This window comes from Primulina tabacum, unplaced genomic scaffold (genome assembly GCF_025594145.1).
Source record: "Primulina tabacum isolate GXHZ01 unplaced genomic scaffold, ASM2559414v2 Contig926, whole genome shotgun sequence".
Taxonomy (NCBI): Eukaryota; Viridiplantae; Streptophyta; class Magnoliopsida; order Lamiales; family Gesneriaceae; genus Primulina; species Primulina tabacum.
In genome coordinates, this window is record NW_027459989.1 from 18284 (window position 1) to 40319 (window position 22036).

Below are 22036 nucleotides of genomic sequence, written 5' to 3' on the forward strand. Positions count from 1 at the left end.
GGAGTGATTCATGAACCATTGGAATCGTCTGGACCAGAGGGTCACAGATCGGGGTCGGGATGGAACATTGGATGTCGGAGTTGGCCGGAATCGACGAAACAAGCGAAGGCTGCGCAGTGAACAGTGACTGCGGAGCTTTGAACGGAGATGACGCCGGAACGGGGTAACTGGACGGTCGCGCAGGTGCCGGAAATGAAAGGGGAGGGTGAGGCAAAGAGAATGATGTATGGCCAGTACTAGGAGGAGCGACGGTTGCCGGCGCCGACGAAGGGGAAGAAACCGCCGCGATTTTGACCGGAGAAATGAGTGGGTAATCGGACTCCATTTGAGCTGAAATTTTGTAGGGAGGGTCGTCGTGAGGTGGCGGTTCAGATGGGGTGGTTGGACGGCCGGGATCCGGCGGCGGTGGCATGGCGGTGGGTAGGGCGTGAATAGTGACGGGTTTAGTGTGTTTTTTCTCACCTTTTACTGTGTGTTTTTTCAGAGAAAATTTTTTTGGGGGCAAATGGTTAGGGTTTAGGGTTTAGGGTTTTTTTTTTTTTTTTTTTAGAGGTTTAGGGTTTAGGTTTAGGTTTAGGCTTAGGTTAAGGTTTAGGGTTTAGGGTTTAGGGTTTAGGGTTTCGGGTTTAGGGTTTAGGGTTTAGGGTTTCGGGGTTTTGGGGTTTAGGGTTTAGGGTTTAGGGGTTTGGGGTTTGGGTTTTGGGGTTTAGGGTTTAGGGTCTAGGGTTTAAGGTCTAGGGTTTAGGGTTTTTTTTTTTTTTTTTTTTTTCCGGAAAACAACGCCGGATGCGGGGGGTTAGGCAGACCCCTACCTGTATATATCCACAAAATAAACAGTAACAAAATACAGAATACAGAAAAAAAAAACCTAAAAGAGGAGGTGGATAAAACCATAACCTCCTCAAAAAGGCTAAAGCAGTAGAAACATAAATACAAAGCAACCTAGGGAAGGAATTACAAAAGCAAAACGAACCCTAGAAGACTACCAAATAAGCGGCAACAACTAATCAAAAAGGAGAAGCGCTATGAACCACATGCTGAGGAAGACAAAATGATAATGGCGAGATGATCGCAGAGTCCATGCAAAAGCTCTCATCCCGGAGCTATCATCCTGGAGAGTCCAATAATGGCGATCACAGAGTAATATATAGATCGCAATCCCGCCAGAACCAAAGATATCTAGCATCTGAATCAAAAGAGCAGAGATCTCGATCCCATGAAGTAGGAGTCTGACGAACATGTCATAAGAAGCAGAGGATCCTTTAGAAAGCACCCCATGAATCCACCATGACATCCAGCAAACACCTCTACAATAACTGATACGGCGGCCAAGGAGAACCAGCAGTAAACGCCCTCCAGGAACCATGAATGTGTCAAAGGAAAGCACCAACAGAAATAGGGCAGAGACCCACTCAGAACAAACAAGAATACACACATCATGTGCAAGTGTCTGGACCCACTTGCACAGACCATACGGAAGTGAAAAACAACCTCCAAGTACACTAACCTGCAATAAAATATATATATATATATATATATATGTATATAGATATAAATAGATATAGAGCCAGAGACCATAAAGAAAGAGATCCAAAAAAGAAGAAGGGGCTGCAAATGGCTAAGAGGATCTGTTTCTGAGGTATGGAAGCCCAGAATGATCAGATCTAGCAAGGGTGGAGATGTCTGGAGGTAGGGAAGGACCTAACTCTAAGGTGTACTGCCTAAAAGTATGAGCCCTCGCCGCCAAGGCATCCGCCACAGAATTCCCTTCCCGATAAATATGCGATAAATGAACAGATCGCCCCCTCATCAACAAAAGAATCCGTGTAACAAAATGTTCAAGATCCCAGCAGCACCGACGAGAACGAAGTAAAAGAATGGAAATCCAAGAGTCAGTCTCAATCCAAAGAGGGAAGAGATGAAGATCAGAAGAAATGAGAAGACCCCTCCAAATAGCCCATAATTCTGCCCGGACATTGGTCCCAACTCCAATGAACTCACTGAAAGAAACCACCACATGCCCAGAAGAGTCACGAACAACCCCACCAACAGTAGAGTCCCCAGGACTACCTCTCGAACTCCCATCTACATTCAATTTAAGACACCCGAACGGCGGCCGCAACCAACGAACAATCGTCAGTTTACGAGCCCTACGCAACTGAACAAAAATCCCCATAGCCCTCGCAGCCTGCAAAACACCCCGCCAGTGCATGGGCTTAACAGTAGATGCAGCGTGAGCGAGGCGCAAATAAGACAAAATCTGAGACTTAACAGTCTCCGCGGAAATGTGCAAATGACGGTGTTTCGCATCGTTACGAGCCGTCCAGAGAAACCATAAAACAATGAAAGGCAAAAACTCCTTCACGTGGCCCCTAGGAGTCCACCCCGGATGCCTCTTCCAAGCACTGAGGAAGAGTCTGAAATCACTGGTAAGGGGAATACGGACATGAAAAACAGCCCCAAAGTAATGCCATACAGACCTGGCAAGAGGGCTATCAATGAAAATGTGCGTGAATGTCTCAGGCATCTCACAACACTGACATTTAGACGCCAGCTCGAAACCACGACGCTGGAGCACATCGTCAACTGGAAGCCATTGATGCCAAAACCTCCAGAGGAAGAAAGACATAGTAGGCCTCAGCCAACTGCCCCAGCAAGGAGTGAAGATATCAGAAACTTGGTCTCTCAAGCGGACAATCTCCCATGCGGATTTCAGCGAAAAAACACCGTCAGAACTATGCACCCAAATAGCCGAATCGGGCTCCCCCGATGCAATAGGGATCAGAGTAATAGTCTCAGCAACAGAGGGTGGGACAACTGAGCAGAGGAGGTCAAAATCCCAAGCCCCATCTGAAAGAAAGTGAGAAACACGGACACCCCGATCCCCCCTAAGCAGGACCTGACTAGACAAGGGAACATCCCCACACCAGATGTCATCCCAAAAAGCAACATCTCCCACCCCAATTCTCCATCGAATGCCAGATTCAGCACGAGCCCTAATCTTAAGCAAACGACGCCAAGTGGGAGAAATGAACCCAGCAGATGAAACATAAGCTGGATGCACCAACTGGCAGTATTTTCTCATCATGAATTTGGCCCATAGGGATGAACCTTGACGAAAACGAAACCATAATTTAATGGAGAAGCTATCCACAATATCTTTGAGCCTGCGAAATCCAAGACCCCCTTCAGAGACAGGAAGACATGCACGAGACCACCTCGCCCAATGCCATTTCTTATCCAAGGATCTGGATCCCCACAGGAAACCATTGAAAACATTCTCAAGCCTCTCCATAACTGCCAGAGGTGGCTGGACTACCTGGAACATGTAAATGGGAACCGAAAGGAGGACACTCCTAAGGAGAGTCATACGGCTCCCCGGGGAAAGAGTTTTAAGCTCCCAACCCTCCAACTTCTTACTCACCATCTGCACAAGGGGATCAAAAAGAGAGCAAACTCTATTCCCACGAAACAAAGGAACTCCGAGGTATTTGATAGGAAAACAACCCTCCCCAAACCAAGTGATACGAAGGAGACGGGAACGAGTACGACCAGAACACCTCGGAGGCAAAATAATGACACTCTTAACTGCATTCACCAACTGCCCCGAGCAGTTTTCATAGTGATGCAAAAAATCCATGAGACTGTTCATCTCACGAGTCCCACCATTGGCAAAAATAATGATATCATCAGCATAGGCCAGGTGGGAAAGAAGGAGATCACAAGCAGATCGGTACCTAATCGCAGGATACTGACGATAAAGACGATCAAGACCACGCGAAAGGTACTCTGCCCCCAAAATGAAAAGAAGTGGGGACAAAGGGTCGCCCTGCCGGAGACCCCTAGTGGATCCAAAGAATCCAGTGAGTGAACCATTGATATTAACTGAAAATTGGCAATGAGAAATGCAGGCAGATATCATCGACACTACCTTCTCTGAAAAGCCATAATGGCTCAAGACATCCAACAGAAAAGACCATTGGACCCTATCATAAGCTTTAGCCATATCCAGTTTCAAAATAACATTGCCACCACGGGTGGGGAGAGAGAGACTATGAGTGAGCTCTTGAGCAAGGAGGATATTATCCGAAATCACCCGCCCTGGAACAAAGCCACTCTGATTCCACGAAACCAGCCTCTCCGCCACCTCCTTCAGCCGAGAATATAAAAGTTTGGAAATTATCTTATTAGTCACATTACACAAGCTGATAGGACGAAAGTCCGACCAAGCCTGAGCACCCATGACTTTGGGAATCAATGTGATCGTGGTGGCAGTAAACCCCTGTGGCAAGGGACTACCCCGAAAGAAATCCAGGACCGCATCAAAAACATCCTGATGGACAATCTCCCAGCAATGCTGAAAGAAGGCCGAAGAGAATCCATCAGGCCCCGCCACACTATCACGGTGAATGGAGAAAACAGTCGCCCGCACCTCCTCCAAAGAAGGAGGGGCAGCAATATTTGCGTTCTCCAAATCCGAGATCACCAAGGGGAAATCAGAAAAATCCGGGCAAGAAAGCACAAAAGGATCCCCAGTAAGCAGGTTTTGAAAAAAGGCGGCCCCAGACTGCTGAATAAGCTCAGGGGAAGTAATGCAAGAGCCATTATCCCAAATACGAAAGATTTTATTAGCCACCCTTTTTTTCTTGACCATATTGTGGAAGAGTTTGGTGTTCCTCTCACCATCCTCTAACCACCTACAAGCGGCTCTTTGCCGCCAAAAATCCGCCTCCATGGCGGTAACCCTAGCAAGATCTGCATTGCAATTGGACAAACTAGTCCAATGCAAATCCGAAGGAGCAGCCTCGCAATCTGCCTCAGCAATCCGGACAGCCTGCTCCGCCTCAGCAAGTTTGGCAAAAAGATCACCAAAAACACTCTTATTCCACCACTTCAGATGGCTTTTGAGGCGCTTCAATTTCACAAAAAGACGGGGCATACCGTTCAAATGACACGGTAAATTCCAATTAAGCCTCACCGTCTGCAAAAAACCATGGTGCCTGAGCCACATGCTCTGAAAGCGAAAAGAACTCGGCCCACTAGCAAAGACCGGGACTGACACAAAAAGAGGACAATGGTCAGAGACCGTACGAATGAGGTGCTCCACACGAATAGAATGAAAATGGTCACCCCAATCAACAGACACAAAAACCCGATCAAGACGCTTCCAAATGGTCTTGTTCGTCCACGTGAACGAAGACCCCTCAAAACCAGCATCGACTAACCCAGAATCCAAAATAAAGTGATTAAATTCTTCCATGGGAAGCAACCGCCCACCAGAAGAACCCAAACACTCCGACGAATTCCTGACTACATTAAAGTCGCCACCAACAAGCCAAGGACCCTGAGCAGGCTTAACCTGAAGCAAAGAATTCCAAAGCTGTCTGCGCTCAATGTAGTCACACTTAGCATAAACAAAGGAACAAAAGACAGTGGTCGGCAAAAAAGTAGCAGAAACCCGGAAGTGAAGGAATTGAGTGTGATCAAAAAGACACTCAACCATGACATCCTCAGCAAAGAAAACCCAGATATGACCCGAGGAGTTCGATATAACTCGAGAAAAACCAAAACGACGAGTCATAAAACGAACATCCAGATCAATCATGGGTTCCAAAATAGCCAAGATCTTGACTCTCTTATCGTTAACGTGGGCATGTAGCCTTTGTTGAGACTCCGAGCTCCGGAGCCCCCTGACATTCCATATGAGAAAATTCATGGAGAATGGGCACCAGAACCGCCCTGTCGCTTTTTACGCGACCTATGAAAAGCATTCTCCTTCATTTTCTTAATATCCCCCATATCAGCATCCAGAATACGACCTTCAGACCTACAGCCATCACCCGACTCAGAATGCCGATCGAATTCCTGATCAGTATCTCCAGCAGATTCCAGCCGGAAGACCAGCTCACTGACAGAAGGACCCTGCCTAGCAACCAATTCCTCTACCGTAGAGGAAGCATCATCAGGAGACAAAGGAACAGAGGGGATGGAATGACTACTGTGATTCAAAGTACAAGGCCCCAGAGAGCCAAACACAGGCAACTCACTAGAAGACGGGACCCCAATACCATCCACACAATCATCCAACTGTAACCCTCCATCAATAACCTCATCATTGAGGATCACACCCTCAACAAGAACAGACTCCAAAGGATCCTTTCCAGAAGACCCAACACCGGCATCCTCCAGATGACCACATGGAGGGTCCATATCAACACAATCTAATCCAACAGGATCAGGCTCCGCGTCCTGCCCATGCGAGAGCACCTCAAAAGGATTCAACTCAAGAGGATTATTTCTTGGAAGAACCTGCCGAACTGGCCTCTTTCTCCCTCTACGTCTGGGACCCGTGCCAGTTTTCTGAAGCTGAGGCTGGGTCCCCAAATTAAAACCAGAATTAACACCCCCTGGAGGGGCAGACTCTGTAGATGGGGGAGACTGGCCAGAAGCACGGTCAGCAGGCTTAGGGTTTAGGGTTTAGGGTTTAGGGTTTTGGGGTTTGGGGTTTGGGGTTTGGGGTTCGGGGTTCGGGGTTCGGGGTTCGGGGTTCGGGTTTCGGGTTTCGGGTTTCGGGTTTCGGGTTTCGGGTTTGGGGTTTGGGGTTTGGGGTTTGGGGTTTAGGGGTTTGGGGTTTGGGGTTTAGGGTTTAGGGTTTAGGGTTTAGGGTTTTTTTTTTGTTTTTGGGGTTTAGGGTTTAGGGTTTTTTTTTTTTTTTTTTTTTTTTTTTTTAATAATAAACACCGCCGGAAGCGGGGGGTTAGGCAGACCCCTACCTGTATATATCATCAAACACAAAATACAAGATAAAACCCAAAGAGAGGAGGATAAAATCAACACCTCTCAAAAGGCTAGTCATACAAATAGAAAAACAGAAACCTAGGGTGGCAAATACACAAGCCAAAAACTAATCCCTAAGTAAAATGCATAATACAAATAAACACAAATGATCAGCGCTAAATATATGAAAACAAAGCGAAACATATCTAAACAGTAGTGATCCAGCTCAGAAGTAGGTGCAAAAGACCATCGATGGTACCCATCTCTGAGCCGTCTGTCGATGTAATGCCAATCTGAAAAGTACATCCTAATCCAAGAACGGGCAGCTATACACGATCTGGCCGTCAAAATAATATGCAGCTGGAAAGATACTGTGCAAAAATGGTCGAAACACAAAAGGAGGACCGTAATCCAGCTCAAGTCAGAAAATCTCAAAGACCCAAGGAGAGGGGGACAACTGACGGAGCTCATAAAATCAGAAATCCAAGCATGACTGTAACTCTGAAATAAGAGGCAACCAATAGTGAACGTCCAGAGCCACCAATGCACGGAGCAGAAGTAGAAACCATATAACTCCCGAGATGAATGAGGCTCCGGGCTAAAGAGACCACCGAAATATATCATCCAGAGCCACCATAACAATCGACAAGAGAGCATAAAAGTAAGAAAGCGGCGGTCAAGTAGAAGTCTGCAGTGAGCGCCAGCCGAATAACAGGAATGGTCCAAAGAAAAGCACCGACGGAGAAAGTGCTGGGACCCACCCAAATCCAAAGGAACAAAATATGAAGAGTGCAAGTGTCTGGGCCAACTTGCACCGCTCAAATGTGATATAAAAAACAACCTCCAAGCACAAAAGACCTGCAAGAAAAAATATACATATATATGGATAAAGAAAGAGAGCCAAAAGGAAGAAGGGGCTACAAATGGCTAAGAATATCTGGATCTGAGGTATGGAAGCCCTGAATGATCAGAACGGGCAAGGATGGAGATGTGTCTGGGTAAGGAAGGACCTAACTCTAAGGTAAACTGCCTAAGGTCATGAGCCCTAGCCGCCAAAGCATCCGCCACCGAATTACCCTCCCTGTATATGTGCGAGATATGAACCATACGCCCCCTCAAGAGAACCAAAATCCTAGACATAATGTGATCCAACCCCCAACAACACTGACGAGATCGGAGGATCTGAATAGAAATCTGGGAATCAACCTCAATCCAAAGAGGGAAAAGAGAAAGATCGGAACAAAGGATAAGACCCCTCCAGACCGCCCAGAGTTCCGCCCGGATAGTAGACCCAGCTCCAATGAACTCACTGAACGAAAGCAAGACCCGCCCAGAATGATCACGAACGACGCCACCAACCGAAGAATCCCCAGGATTCCCTCTCGAACTCCCATCCACATTAAGCTTAAAACAACCGAACGGCGGCCGAAGCCAACGAACAATCGCCGTCCGATGATATCTGTGAAAGCAAACCGAAATCCCTAGCGAACGCGCCACCTGGAAATAACCCACCAAATGCTTGGGTTTGACAGTACGCGCAGAATGGGCGAGGCGCAGGTAAGACAAGATCTGGAACTTCACCGTCTCTCCAGAAATGGAGAGCAAGCGGTGCTTCGCATCATTCCGAGCCGTCCAGAGAAACCACAAAATAATGAAAGGGAGAAACTCCCTCACATGGCCCCCTGGAGCCCAGACCAGATCCCTCTTCCACGCACTAAGGAATAACCTGAAATCCTCAGTGTCAGGGATACGAACCCCAAAGACAGCACCAAAAAAATGCCAAACAGGGCGAGCCACCGGGCTGCGAATAAACACATGCGTGAATGTCTCAGACATATCACAACACTGACAACGAGACGCTAACGCAAAGCCACGGCGCTGAAGCACCTCATCAACTGGGAGCCACTGATGCCAAAATCTCCAAAGAAAGAATGACATCGTAGGCCTCAACCAGCTACCCCAACAGGGGCGATTAATGCCAGAGATCGGGGCGCGCAAACGGATCAACTCCCAAGCGGACTTTACAGAAAAAGCACCATCGGAGCTATGAATCCAACGAGCCGAATCCAACTCTCCCAAGAGAATCGGGACCAACACAATCTGCTCCGCAAAAGAAGGAGCAACTACTGAACAAAGGAGGTCAAAATCCCAGGTTCCCTCCGAAAGAAAATGGGAAACCCGGGCACCACGATCTCCACAGACCTCAGTCTGACTGGACAGGGGAACATCCCTGAACCAACAATCATCCCAAAATGAAAGATCTCCATGGCCGACACGCCAGCGAATACCACTCTCCGCACGAGGCCTGATCTGGAGCAAACGCCGCCAAGTGGGAGAGATAAAACCACGAGAAGAGACACAAGCTGGGTGCGCCAAGAGGCAATATTTCCTCATCAAAAATTTGGCCCAGAGGGAAGATCCCTGCCTGAACCGAAACCACAGTTTTATGGAGAAGCTATCCACGAGATCTTTCAATCTGCGGAAGCCAAGACCCCCCTCTTCCACGGGGAGGCAAGCCCGAGACCAACGAGCCCAATGCCATTTCTTCTCCAAGGGCCTAGACCCCCAAAGAAAGGCATTAAAGGCTCTCTCAAGTTTCTCCATGACAGCCAACGGAGGCTGAACAACCTGAAACAAATATATGGGCATCGAGAGGAGCACGCTACGAATGAGGGTCATGCGGCTCCCCGGAGAAAGAGTACGAATCTCCCAACCCTCCAGCCGCCTCCTAACAGACTGTAAGAGGGGCTCAAAATGAGAACACGTCCTATTTCCTGGAAATAAGGGAACTCCTAGGTACTTGATCGGCAGATGCCCCTCCGCAAAGCCAGTGATACGCAAAAGTCTAGAGCGAAGGCGCTCAGAGCATCGCGGAGGAAGAATCAGGGAACTCTTGACAGCATTCACCAGCTGTCCCGAACAGTTCTCATAGTGATGCAGAAAATCTAAAAGACGCTGCATCCCACGAGACCCACCATTGGCAAAAATAATGATATCATCAGCATAGGCCAGATGGGAAATCAAAAGATCACAACTAGAACGGTACCTGAAAGCAGGATGACGCAAGTAGAGTCTGTCAAGGCCACGCGAAAGATACTCCGCCCCTAAGATGAAGAGAAGGGGGGACAATGGGTCTCCCTGCCTGAGGCCCCTGGTAGAACCGAAGAACCCCGAAAGAGAACCATTGATATTAACGGAGAAATGACAATGAGAAATACAGGCCGAGACCAACGCCACAACCTGCTCAGAGAAACCAAAATGGCGCAAAACAGCAAAAAGGAAAGGCCATTGGACCCGATCATAGGCCTTAGCCATATCCAACTTCAAAATAACATTACCACCACGAGTGGGAAGAGTGAGACTATGAGTGAGCTCCTGAGCAAGGAGGATGTTATCAGAAATCATCCGTCCCGGAACAAAACCACTCTGATTCAAAGAAATGAGTCTCTCCGCCACAGCCCGCAAACGAGAGTACAACAACTTAGAAATGATTTTGTTCGTGACATTACACAGGCTGATCGGACGGAAATCCGACCAAGCCCGAGCACCCTCGACTTTTGGGATCAAAGTAATCGTGGTGGCAGTAAAGCTCTGGGGCAGGGGAGAGCCTCGGAAAAAATCCAAAACCGCATCCAACACATCCTGATGAACGATCTCCCAGCAATGCTGGAAAAACGCCGAAGAGAAGCCATCAGGGCCTGCCACACTGTCAGGAGAAATGGAGAAAACAGTCGCAAGAACCTCCTCAAGGGAGGGGGTAGCAGTAATCCCATAATTCTCCTCATCAGAAATCACCGAAGGAAACCCCGAAAAATCAGGACAATCAAGCACAAAGGGATCCCCAGTGAGTAAGTGCTGAAAAAATGAAGCACCCGACCGCTGAATCATCTCAGGAGACGTCAGGCAAACCCCATCATCCCATATGCGGAAAATCTTATTAGCCACACGCTTCTTCTTAACCATGTTATGAAAGAGTTTGGTGTTCCGCTCACCATCCTCTAGCCAGTTGCATGCAGCTTTTTGCTTCCGAAAATCCGCCTCCATGGCGGTGACACGGGCCAGATCCGCATTACGATCGGACAGGGCAGTCCAATTCGAATCAGAAGGATCGGCCTCACAAGCAAGCTCAGCGGAACGAACTGCGCTCTCAGCCTCGGTGATTTTATCAAAGATGCTACCAAAAACATCCCGATTCCACCACTTGAGGTGATTCTTAAGACGCTTCAACTTAACAAAAAGACGCGACATACCAATCAGACTGCAAGGCAAATTCCAATTAAGCCTGACAGTCTGCAAAAAACCATGATGCCGAAGCCACATACGCTGGAAGCGAAACGAGCTCGGCCCACGGGCAAAAACCGGAGCGGTAACCAAAAGCGGACAGTGGTCAGAAACAGTACGGGGGAGATGTTCAACTCGAATGGAGCTGAAATGATCACCCCAATCAACAGAAACCATAACCCTGTCCAACCGCTTCCAAACGGTCTTATTCGTCCAAGTGAACGAAGACCCCTCAAAACCAGCATCAATCAAACCAGAATCCATAATGAAAGTGTTGAACTCCTCCATGGGTAGCAACCTACCACCACGGGTGCCCAAACACTCAGACGCATCACGAACAACATTGAAATCCCCACCAACCAGCCAAGGACCCAGAACAGGCTTGACGTGAAGCAGGGAAGACCAGAGGTCCCGACGCTCAATATAATCACATCTGGCATAAACAAAAGAACAAAAAACAGATGTGGGTAAAAAAGGGGCAGAAACCTTAATGTGAAGGAACTGAGCATGATCAAGGACACACTCAGCCTGCACATCAGCAGCAAAAAACACCCAAATGTGACCAGAAAGATTCGAAATGACTCGAGAAAAACCAAGACGACGAGTCATGAATCTCTTATCTAAATCGATCATCGGCTCCAAAACAGCCAAAACCTTAACCTGTTTCTCCTTCACAAAGGCATGCAGCCTCTGCTGGGACTCCGAACCCCGAAGTCCCCGGATATTCCAGATCATGCAATTCATAAAGGGTGGGCATCAGGATCACCCTGCCGCCTCTTGGACGAATCCTCAAGATCGTCCTGCTTCCTCTTCTTCACATCAGACATTCCAATGTCCGGAACAGCAGACGCAGAGTGTCTATCGAACCTTGAATCAGGATCCTCCTCAGACACCTGTCTGGCAACCAACTCACAAACAGGGGGCCCCTGTCTAACAAACAATTCCTCCACCATGGAAGAAACCTCCGGAGAACCAGGGAGGGAAGGAATAGAATGGCTACTGTGATTTTCCAAGCACAGAACGGAATCACCAAACAACACAGCCACCCCATCTTTTGAAGATCCCAACTCATCCATACAATCCTCAAAAGGGATAGACTCATCCTCCTCCAGAACCTGACCATAAGACTGAGCAGGCACACCAACTGATCTCGAAGGGAGCACCTCAATAATGGAAGTACCCGAATGATCAAAACCAACACCCACAGGAGAACTCGGCGCCAAGGGCGCCTCTCCATGACAACCAACACCCTCATCCCCAAAAGGAAGAACATCATCAGGACTGTCACCAACTACCTTGGAATCACTACCTCGCTCCGCCTCCGCCTGCCAAGGCGACAAGACATCAAAAGCGTTCGAGGGTACCCACCGGGACAACATGCGCAGCAGGAGGTGCCCTCACATGAGGAACACGAGGCGCAGCCCGCCTCCGTCTCCTGCGCTTAGGGCCAACGAACTGATCAGGATTCTGGTCCTGAGGACCCTGAGCAACATTAGGTGCCACACCCTCCTGGTGTGTCATGCCCACAATATCAACCTGAAGCGGGGGAACAGGACCAGCAGGTCTAGTCCGGACTGGGCGGGGATTCTTCCCATGCGAATAACACACACTGGTAGCATGTCCCAGCATCTTGCAATCAGTACAATATGCTGGAATCTTCTCATAAACTACCTCAATCTCCTGTAGGTGAGCCCCCCATGACACCCAGATGGACTGGACAGGGGGCTCCAAGACATTGATCTCAACACAAATGCGGGCAAAGGACACTCGAGTGCCATCTGCTGTGTGATCATCAATTTTAATGGGAGTACCCAAAAGCTTAGCAAGAGCACAAAGGCTCTTCTTATCATAAAGATGGAGTGGTAACTCCAGAAGTCTGACCCAAACCGGAGCAAGTGGAGACTCTGCCTGGAAATTAAACTCCGGTGTCCACTTGGATAATCGGATACCAAGTGGACCAATAAACAAATTGCCCCTGGTCCATAGACGGGCATAGTCCTCCTCACAAGAGAGAACAATCACAAGAAAACCCCTTGGCAAGAATTTCAAACTATACGGTCGCCCAAAACCGAGATTGGCAAAAGCCGCAGATATAGCATGGTTGGGCACAATCGACCGATTGCCAGAAATTTTGCCGACCAAAGCAAACTTAAACGGGGCAGATAAAGATGATATGAGCTCATCCGAAAAGTGAATGCCCGGCTTACCGTCCTTAAAAGACGGTGCGGGCATCTCATCCATCGACCCAAGAACATCCTCGAAGTTGTTCTTGGCCGCCCGAGAGGACGAAGGTGCCAAAACATCCCGAAAAGACAGGGGAGGGGTAACAGAAGCATTAGGGCCAGAAATACCCGAAGAAATACCTGGATTAACCGAGTTAACACGTCGAGTCTGCAGAGTTGACTGGCCAGCGTTGACCTTTGACTTTCCCGTTGACTTTCCGGTCGAGGTACCACCGTGGAACGACGACGGTGCAACGAGCTTGGAACCGGAACCCAAAGTGACAGAACCGGACGGTGGAGGGGTGAAATCAAGCGAACCGGTGATCGGAGAAATAGAAAAAAACCGGAATTTGGGGGTTTCCGTTCACCGGTGAATTTTCCGAAATCGATTGAGGCGAAATGTTACCCATACCTGGACGATCAACTCCTAAAGAAGAATTGAAGAAAGAAGCCGGAATCGGGCCTGAAATCGGCGAAGCAAATGACGGCAGGGAGGAATGAACGTCCAGTTCCTTAGATCTGAAATTACCGGCGGGTCTGAGCTCCGATTGGACTAATTCAGGTACCATTGGAATCTTCTGGACCAGAGGATCACAGATCGGGGTTTGGATGGTACCTTGGATGGCGGAGTTGGCCGGAATCGGTGAAATAACGGACGTCTGCGCAGTGAACAGTGACTGCGCATGTTTGGACGGAAATGGCGCCGGAACGGGAGAACTACCCGGTCGCGCAGGTGACGGAAAAGAAAGAGGAGGTTGAGACGAAGAGAATGACATATGGCCGGCACCAAGAGGAGCGATGGTTGCCGGCGACGACGAAGATGAAAAAAACGGCCGGAATTTCGATCGGAGAAAAGGGCGGGCAATCGGACTCCGATTGGCCTGAAATTTTGCAGGGGTGGTCGCCGGAGGATGGCGGTTCAGATGAGGGCGGTGGCCGGCCGGGGTCCGGCGGCGGAAGCATGGCGGTAGAAGGTGGGTGAATAGTGACAATTTGGTGTGTTTTTTCTCACGCTTTTAGTGTGTGTTTTTTGAGAGGTTTTAGGGTTTAGGGTTTGGTTTAGGGTTTAGGGTTTAGGGTTTAGGGTTTTGGGGTTTTGGGTTTAGGGTTTAGGGTTTAGGGTTTAGGGTTTAGGGTTTGTTTTTTCTTTTTTTTTTTTTTTTTTTTTTTTTTTTTTTCCGGAAAACACCGCCGGATGCGGGGGGGGGTTAGGCAGACCCCTACCTGTATATATCCACAAAATAAAAGTAACAGCAGAAAGAAAACCTAAAAGAGGAGGGGGACTATACCAAGACCTCCTCAAAAGGCTAAAGCAGTAGAAACATAAAAGCAAAGTAGCCTAGGGACCTAAATACAAAAGCAAAAAAAACCCTAGACTACGACCAAAAGTGCGCCAAAAAAACTAATCAAATACGAGCAGCGCTAAGAGTCAACACGGCGAGGAAGACCAAATGATAACTGGGAGATGAGTGCGGTATCCAAGAAGAAACTCTCATCTCTGAGCCATCACCCTGAAGAATCCAATCTGTCAAAACGACTCTAATCTGAGACCGGATAACTGTATGAATCCCGGCAGTCAAAATAAGAGCTGGCCAGGAAATCACTGTACAATGATGATAAACGGCAAAATGAAGATCGCAATCCAGCCAGAACAAAAAAAGATCCAGCATCTGAAGTATGAATCTGACGAAGGTATCATAACAATGAAGAGGATCGTCCGGAAATAATCCCTGGAACCACCACGACATCCAGTAAACTCCTGTAAAAGAACTGATACGGCGGGCAAGGAGAGCCTGCAGTAAACGCCCTCCAGGGACCAGAAATAGACCAAAGAGAAGCACAAATAGAGATAGCGCTCCAGTGAATATGAGAGGGCCAAGAAAAACACCAATAGGGATAGTGCAAGAGCCCACACAATCCCGAGGAGACCAAACATGTAGTGTGCGAGTGTCTGTGCCCACTCACACCAGACTGGCAAACCGGGGAAAAAGAGAAACCCCCAACAGAACAGTACCTGCAAAGAAAAAATAAAGATATACATATAGATATACCGAAGAAATGGATCCAAGTGAAGGAAAGGGCTGCAAACAGCTAAGAACATCTATATCTCAGGTAGGGGAGTCCGGAGGTATCCGAACGTACAAGTATGGAAATGTGCCTAGGGAGGGAGGGACCTAACTCTAAGGTAAAGTGCCTAAGGGTATGGGCCCTCGCCGCCAATGCATCTGCCACCGAATTACCCTCCCGGAATATATGCGAAATATGAACAGACCGCCCCCTCAAAAGGACCAGAATCCTGGATACCATGTGATCAAGACCCCAGCAACATCGACGGGAACGAATGAGCTGAATAGAAGTCAGAGAATCAAGCTCGATCCAAAGAGGGAAAAAAGAATGATCAGAACAAAGGAGAAGACCCCTCCAAACCGCCCAAAGCTCAGCCCGGAGAGAAGACCCAGCTCCGATGAACTCGCTGAATGAGAGCACAACCCTCCCGAAATCATCCCGAACAACGCCACCAGCAGAGGAGTCCCCAGATGTACCACGCGAGCTCCCATCCACATTAAGCTTGAAACACCCGGACGGCGGTCGCAGCCAGCGAACAATCGCCGTCCTATGGAATCTGCGGAGAGCAACCGAAATACCCAGCAATCTCGCCACATGAAACACACCCAGCCAATGTCTGGGCTTGACAGTACGCGCAGAGTGGGCAAGACGCAGGTAATACAAAATCTGATACTTCACCGTCTCCCCAGAAACAGGGAGATGACGGTGCTTAGCATCGTTCCGCGCAGTCCAGAGGAACCACAGAACGATGCAGGGGAGAAACTCCCGCACATGGCCCCCCTGGGACCAGACCAAATCTCTCTTCCACGCACTGAGGAACAAACTGAAATCCTCAGTGTCGGGAATACGAACCCGAAACACGGCACCAAAGAAGTGCCAGACAGACCGAGCAACCGGGCTACGAATAAAAATGTGTGTGAATGTCTCAGCCATATCACAACACTGACATCTCGAGGCTAACGCAAACCCCGGCGCTGGAGCACCTCATCAACTGGGAGCCACTGATGCCAGAATCTCCAAAGGAAGAACGACATGGTAGGCCTCAACCAACTGCCCCAACACGGGCGGAAAATATCTGAAGACGGAGCACGCTGACGAATCAGCTCCCAAGCAGATCTCACAGAGAAAGCACCATCGGAGCTATGGATCCATCGGGCCATATCAGGGTCTCCCGAAAGAACAGGAATCAAAACAATCTCCTCGGCAACCGAAGGAGCAACAACCGCACAAAGGCGATCAAAATCCCAGGACCCCTCAGACAGAAAATGAGAGACCCGAACATCACGGCCCCCGCGGACCACACACCGGGAGGACAAAGGACCGTCCCCAAACCAAGTGTCATCCCAAAAGGAAACATCTCCGAGACCAACACGCCAACGAATGCCAGGCTCCGCGCGAGGGCGGATCCTGAGGAGACGACGCCAAATGGGGGAAATAGAAGCACGGGCGGGGACACAGGCAGGAGCATCCAGCCGGCAATACTTCCGGAAAAGGAATCTCGCCCATAGAGAGGAGCCCTGCCGAAATCTGAACCATAATTTTATAGAGAAACATTCCACGAGATCTTTCAATCTGTGGAATCCAAGGCCCCCCTCAAGCACGGGGAGGCAAGCCCGGGACCACCGGGCCCAGTGCCACTTCCTTTCCAAGGGCCTCGACCCCCAGAGGAAGGCATTGAAGGCTCGCTCAAGCTTCTCCATGACAGCCAGAGGTGGCTGAACCACCTGAAACAGATAAATCGGCATGGAGAGGAGCACGCTACGTATCAGGGTCATACGGCTACCCGGGGAGAGGGTCCGAATCTCCCAACCCTCTAACTTCCTACGAACAGACTGTAGGAGGGGCATAAAAAGGGAGCACGTGCGATTACCCCGATAAAGGGGAACTCCGAGGTACTTGAGGGGCAGATGACCCTCGGCGAACCCGGTGATTCGCAAAAGCCGTGAGCTGAGGCGCCCAGAGCACCTCGGAGGCAAAATCAAAGAGCTCTTAGCAGCATTCACACGCTTGCCCCGAACAATTCTCGTAGTGATGCAGAAAATCAACAAGGCGCTGCATACCACGAGACCCACCACTGGAAAAAATAATGACATCATCAGCGTAAGCCAGGTGGGAAATCAAAATATCACAATCAGACCGATACCTAATCGCAGGATGCTGCAGGTAGAGTCGGTCAAGGCCACGAGAAAGATACTCCGCCCCCAAAATGAAAAGAAGGGGAGACAATGGATCGCCCTGCCGGAGGCCTCTGGTGGAACCAAAAAACCCCGATAGAGAGCCATTAATGTTCACGGAGAAATGACAATGGGAAATACAGGCCGAGACCAAAGCCACAACACGCTCAGAAAAACCAAAATGTCTCAAAACATCAAAGAGGAAAGACACTGGACCCTATCATAGGCCTTGGCCATATCCAACTTCAAGATGACATTACCACCACGAGTGGGGAGAGTAATGCTGTGAGTGAGCTCCTGGGCAAGAAGAATATTATCAGAGATCATCCGACCCGGAACGAAGCCACTCTGATTCGGGGAAACAAGTCTCTCCACCACATCCCTCAACCGAGAGTACAACAGCTTCGAGATGATTTTGTTCGTGACATTGCACAGACTGATCGGACGGAAGTCCGACCAGGCGCGTGCACCCTCGACTTTGGGAATTAGAGTGATCGTGGTGGCGGTAAAACCCTGAGGCATAAGAGATCCCTGAAAAAAATCAAGAACAGCACCAAAAACATCCTGATGGACAATCTTTCAGCAATGCTGAAAGAACGCCGAAGAAAATCCATCAGGGCCAGCAACGCTATCAGGGTGAATGGAGAAGACGGTCGCGCGGACCTCCTCCAAAGAGGGAATCGCAGCAAAACCATCATTCTCCACGTCAGAGATAACCGAGGGAAAACCCGAAAAATCAGGGCAATCGAGCGCAGAGGGCTCCCCGGTAAGAAGATCCTGGAAAAACAAGGCTCCTGACTGCTGAATCAAATCCTGAGACGTCAGGCAGACCCCATTCTCCCATATGCGGAAAATTTTATTCGCAACGCGCTTTTTCCTCACCATATTATGGAAGAGTCTGGTGTTCCGCTCACCATCCTCAAGCCAATGGCAAGCCGCTTTCTGTTTCCAAAAATCCGCCTCCATGGCGGGTGATACGGGCCAGATCCTCATTGCGATCGGACAACGAAGTCCAATTCACGTCAGAAGGGTCAGCCTCACACACAGCCTCGGCTGAACGAACAGCCCTCTCGGCCTCAGTGAGTCTATCAAAGATGTTACCAAAAACATCCTGATTCCACCACCGGAGGTGATGCTTGAGACGCTTCATCTTGGCAAAAAGCCGAGGCATGCCGCTCAGACTGCAAGGCAGATTCCAATTAAGCCTCACAGTCTGCAAAAAACCATGGTGCCTAACCCACATACGCTGGAAGCGAAACGAGCTCGGCCCACGGGCAAAACAGGAGCGGTAACCAAAAGCGGACAGTGATCCGAGACAGTACGAGCGAGATGTTCAACCCGAATCGAGCTGAAATGATCGCCCCAATCAACAGAAACCAAGACCCTGTCCAACCGCTTCCAAATGGTCTTATTCGTCCAAGTGAACGAAGACCCCTCAAAACCAGCATCGATCAGGCCAGAATCAAGAATAAAAGTGTTGAACTCCTCCATGGGTAGCAACCTACCACCACGGGAGCCCAAACACTCAGACGCATCCCTAACGACATTAAAGTCGCCCCCAACCAGCCAGGGACCCAAAACAGGCTTAACCAAAAGCAAAGAAGCCCAAAGCTCCCTACGCTGAACATAATCACATCTAGCATAGACAAAAGAACAAAATATCTCTGTCGGCAAGAAAGAGGCAGAGACTCTGATGTGAAGGAACTGAGCATGATCAAAAACACACTCCGCCCTCACATCAGCAGCAAAAAAAACCCAGATATGACCGGAGAGATTAGAGATGACTCCAGAAAACCCCAAACGGCGAGTCATGAATCTCGGATCCAGATCAATCATGGGCTCCAAAACAGCCAAAACCTTAATCTGTTTCTCCTTCACAAAGGCATGAAGCCTCTGCTGGGACTCCGAACCTCGAAGCCCCCGGATATTCCAGATTAAGCAATTCATGGGGAACGGGTGGAAGAAGGATCCGATCGCTTTTTTACGCGATCGCCGACCATCATCCTGTGGTCTTTTTCTGGGATTGGACATGTCAGTGTCCAGAATACTACACTCAGACCCACAGCTAACCCCAGACACAGAATGTCGATCAAAATCCTGATCAGGATCATCAGCTGACATGTGACTGGGAATCATCTCAAGAATAGGGGGTCCCTGTCGAGCAATCAACTCGTCCAGCATAGAAGTGGCATCAGCAGGGGATGCAGGAAAAGATGGGACCGAGTGACTGCTATGATTTTCAATACATACCTCCGTGGAGGCAAACACAGGCACCACGTCCGGGCGTGGAGATCCAAGGTCATCCACGCAAGTCCACAAAAGGAACACTCTCATCGTCCTCAGCCACCGTGACCTCAGGGCGGTCAGAAATAGGGGCCTCCTGATGAGAACTCAAAACGACAGAGGGATCAGGAACACCTAATCCAAGCTCCGCAGAGCCTACCTCTGTCTCCTGCAAATGGGAAAGAACTCCAAAAGAGTTCGAAGCAAGAGGATCATCCTCGGGAGAGCCTGACGAACATGCCTCCGCCTCTGTCTACGTCGGGGACCATGGCCATTGACATGAAGCTGGGGCTGTGGTCCCGGGACAATGACAGGAACCGCACCCTGAGGAGGTGCCGGAGCAGGAGGTGCCTCCGGCTGAGGCGACCCTCGATCAGCAGGCTTGGATCGAGCAGGTTTTGGATTTTTCCCATGGGAATAGCAAACACTGGTCGAATGACCAACATCTTGCAATCCAAGCAATACCCAGGGATTTTTTCATAAACAACATCAATCTCCTGGGTATGATCACCCCAGCCCACCCAAATTTGTTAACGGGTGGTTCCAACACATTCAACTCCACACAGACTCGAGCAAAAGCACTCCGAGAGGATAGTCAGCAGTAAAGTCATCCATCTTCACGGGTTGCCCAAAATCTTGGCAAGGGCAAAAAGACTTTTCTTGTTTAAACAGGTGACTGGGCAAACCCTGGAACGCACCCAAACAGGGGCGATGGGAGATTCTTCCTGAAGATTTGAATTCCGGGGTCCATTTGGAGAAACGGATCCCGAGAGGGCCCACCATCATCTGCCCACGCGTCCAAAAGAACGCATAATTCCTCTTCACAATGAAGTGAAAGGATCAGAAACCCCGAGGCAAGAACCTCAAATCAAAAGATCGCTTCCATCCCCAAACGAGCAAAAGCCGTAGAAATTCCGAGTTTGGGACTAAGGATCTATTACCAGACATCTTCCCAACTAAGAAAACTTAAAAGGCTCGGTCAGGGAAGACATTACCTCATCCGGGAAAAAATACCCGGTTTCCCATCCTTAAGAGTCGGTGGGGCATTTCTTCCATAGCATCCACGGACATCTCCAAAGCCATTCTTCCCCGAACGAGAGGAAGTAGGAGCCAGGGCATCCTGAATGACACCGGAACGTCTTAGTCGCCTGAGAATCAGATTTAGAAGCCAAACCCGAGTTATGACTGCCGAGTGAACACGGTCAACTCGCTGAGTTGACTTCCGACCCGATTGACCACCGAGTTGACCACCGGAGATTTACCCAAGATCGGCGACGGCCGAGGGAGATCACGGAACCGGTCTTCAATCCATTAGAACCGGGCATAAGACGGGTCGAATTGAACCAAAGAAGGGTATGAATGAATCGAAATTGCCCTTGAATTGGGGGTTTCGACCGTGTGCCGGAACCGGAATTGAATGAGGCAACATCCTACCCATGACGTGGACGATCATGCTGCTGCAAAGAGGATTGAAAAAAACTCGCCGTGACGGCCGCGGCCATAATGGCTGACGAATTTGTGAACGTAGAACGGCGCGACAGAACCACCAACCGTGAGATTGCAACCTTGGCCGGCGGAGGAGAGAACACCAATTGGGCCCGATTCCGGTGGCACTAGCTTCGTCTCAGTAGTGGGCTATTCAATCGGGAGCCCGTTTTCTACAAACGGTTGCCGGAATCAGCCACGGAATCGGAGAAAACCACTCGCCTGTGCAGTGAACAGTAACGGCGAGCTTCAATCGGAAAATGAGACGGAACGGCGGGGTTATCAGTTCGCAGGTATGGGAAACTGACGGGGAGGTTGAGGCGAGTCTAATGGATGGTCGCCGGCACCAAGAGGAGCGACGGTGACCGGCGGCGAAGGTGGTGAAGAAACGGCCGAGATTTCAGTCGGGAAAATGGAGGGGCAATCGGGCATGGAATGGTCTGAATTTTTGATATGTTGGTCGCCGTGAGAGCGGTTCAGATGGGGTGGTTGGCCGGCCGGGATCCGGCGGCGGCGGCATGGCGGTGGCTAGGGCGTGAATAGTGACTGTTTAGTGTGTTTTTCGCACCTTCACTGTGTTTTTTTCAGAGAAAATTTTTTGGGGGCGAATGGGTGGTTTTGGTTTAGGGTTTAGGGTTTTAGGTTTTGGGTTTAGGGTTTTTAGGTTTTTAGGTTTAGGGTTTCGGTTTGGTTTGTTTAGGTTTTGGGTTTAGGGTTTAGGGTTTTAGGGTTATAGGGTTTAGGGTT

The 22036-nt window shown here is 49.4% G+C and overlaps 1 protein-coding gene across 1 annotated transcript; it reads right to left on the reverse strand.

Annotated features, from left to right (window-relative positions):
• Positions 1 to 1003: 1003 nt before the first annotated feature.
• Positions 1004 to 5716, reverse strand: LOC142535308 (uncharacterized). The gene is made up of 4 exons (XM_075641740.1): positions 5315 to 5716; positions 4433 to 5203; positions 2015 to 4333; positions 1004 to 1450 (listed from the first exon to the last, which is right to left on the reverse strand). Exons 1-4 carry the CDS (start codon positions 5714 to 5716, stop codon positions 1004 to 1006), a joined length of 3939 nt encoding a protein of 1312 aa, XP_075497855.1.
• Between the last annotated feature and the right edge of the window lie 16320 nt (positions 5717 to 22036).

Excerpts from the sequence above, each read along its gene's own strand:
- LOC142535308 (XM_075641740.1), bottom strand. The coding sequence starts at position 5,716 with ATGAATTTTCTCATATGGAATGTCAGGGGGCTCCGGAGCTCGGAGTCT. Across the intron at positions 4,334-4,432 it reads CCCCTCCTTCTTTGGAGGAG|GATGTTTTTGATGCGGTCCT; the intron begins GTGCGGGCGACT and ends ATTGTCCATCAG. Across the intron at positions 1,451-2,014 it reads GTGACTCTTCTGGGCATGTG|ACACTTGCACATGATGTGTG; the intron begins GTGGTTTCTTTC and ends AAGTGGGTCCAG.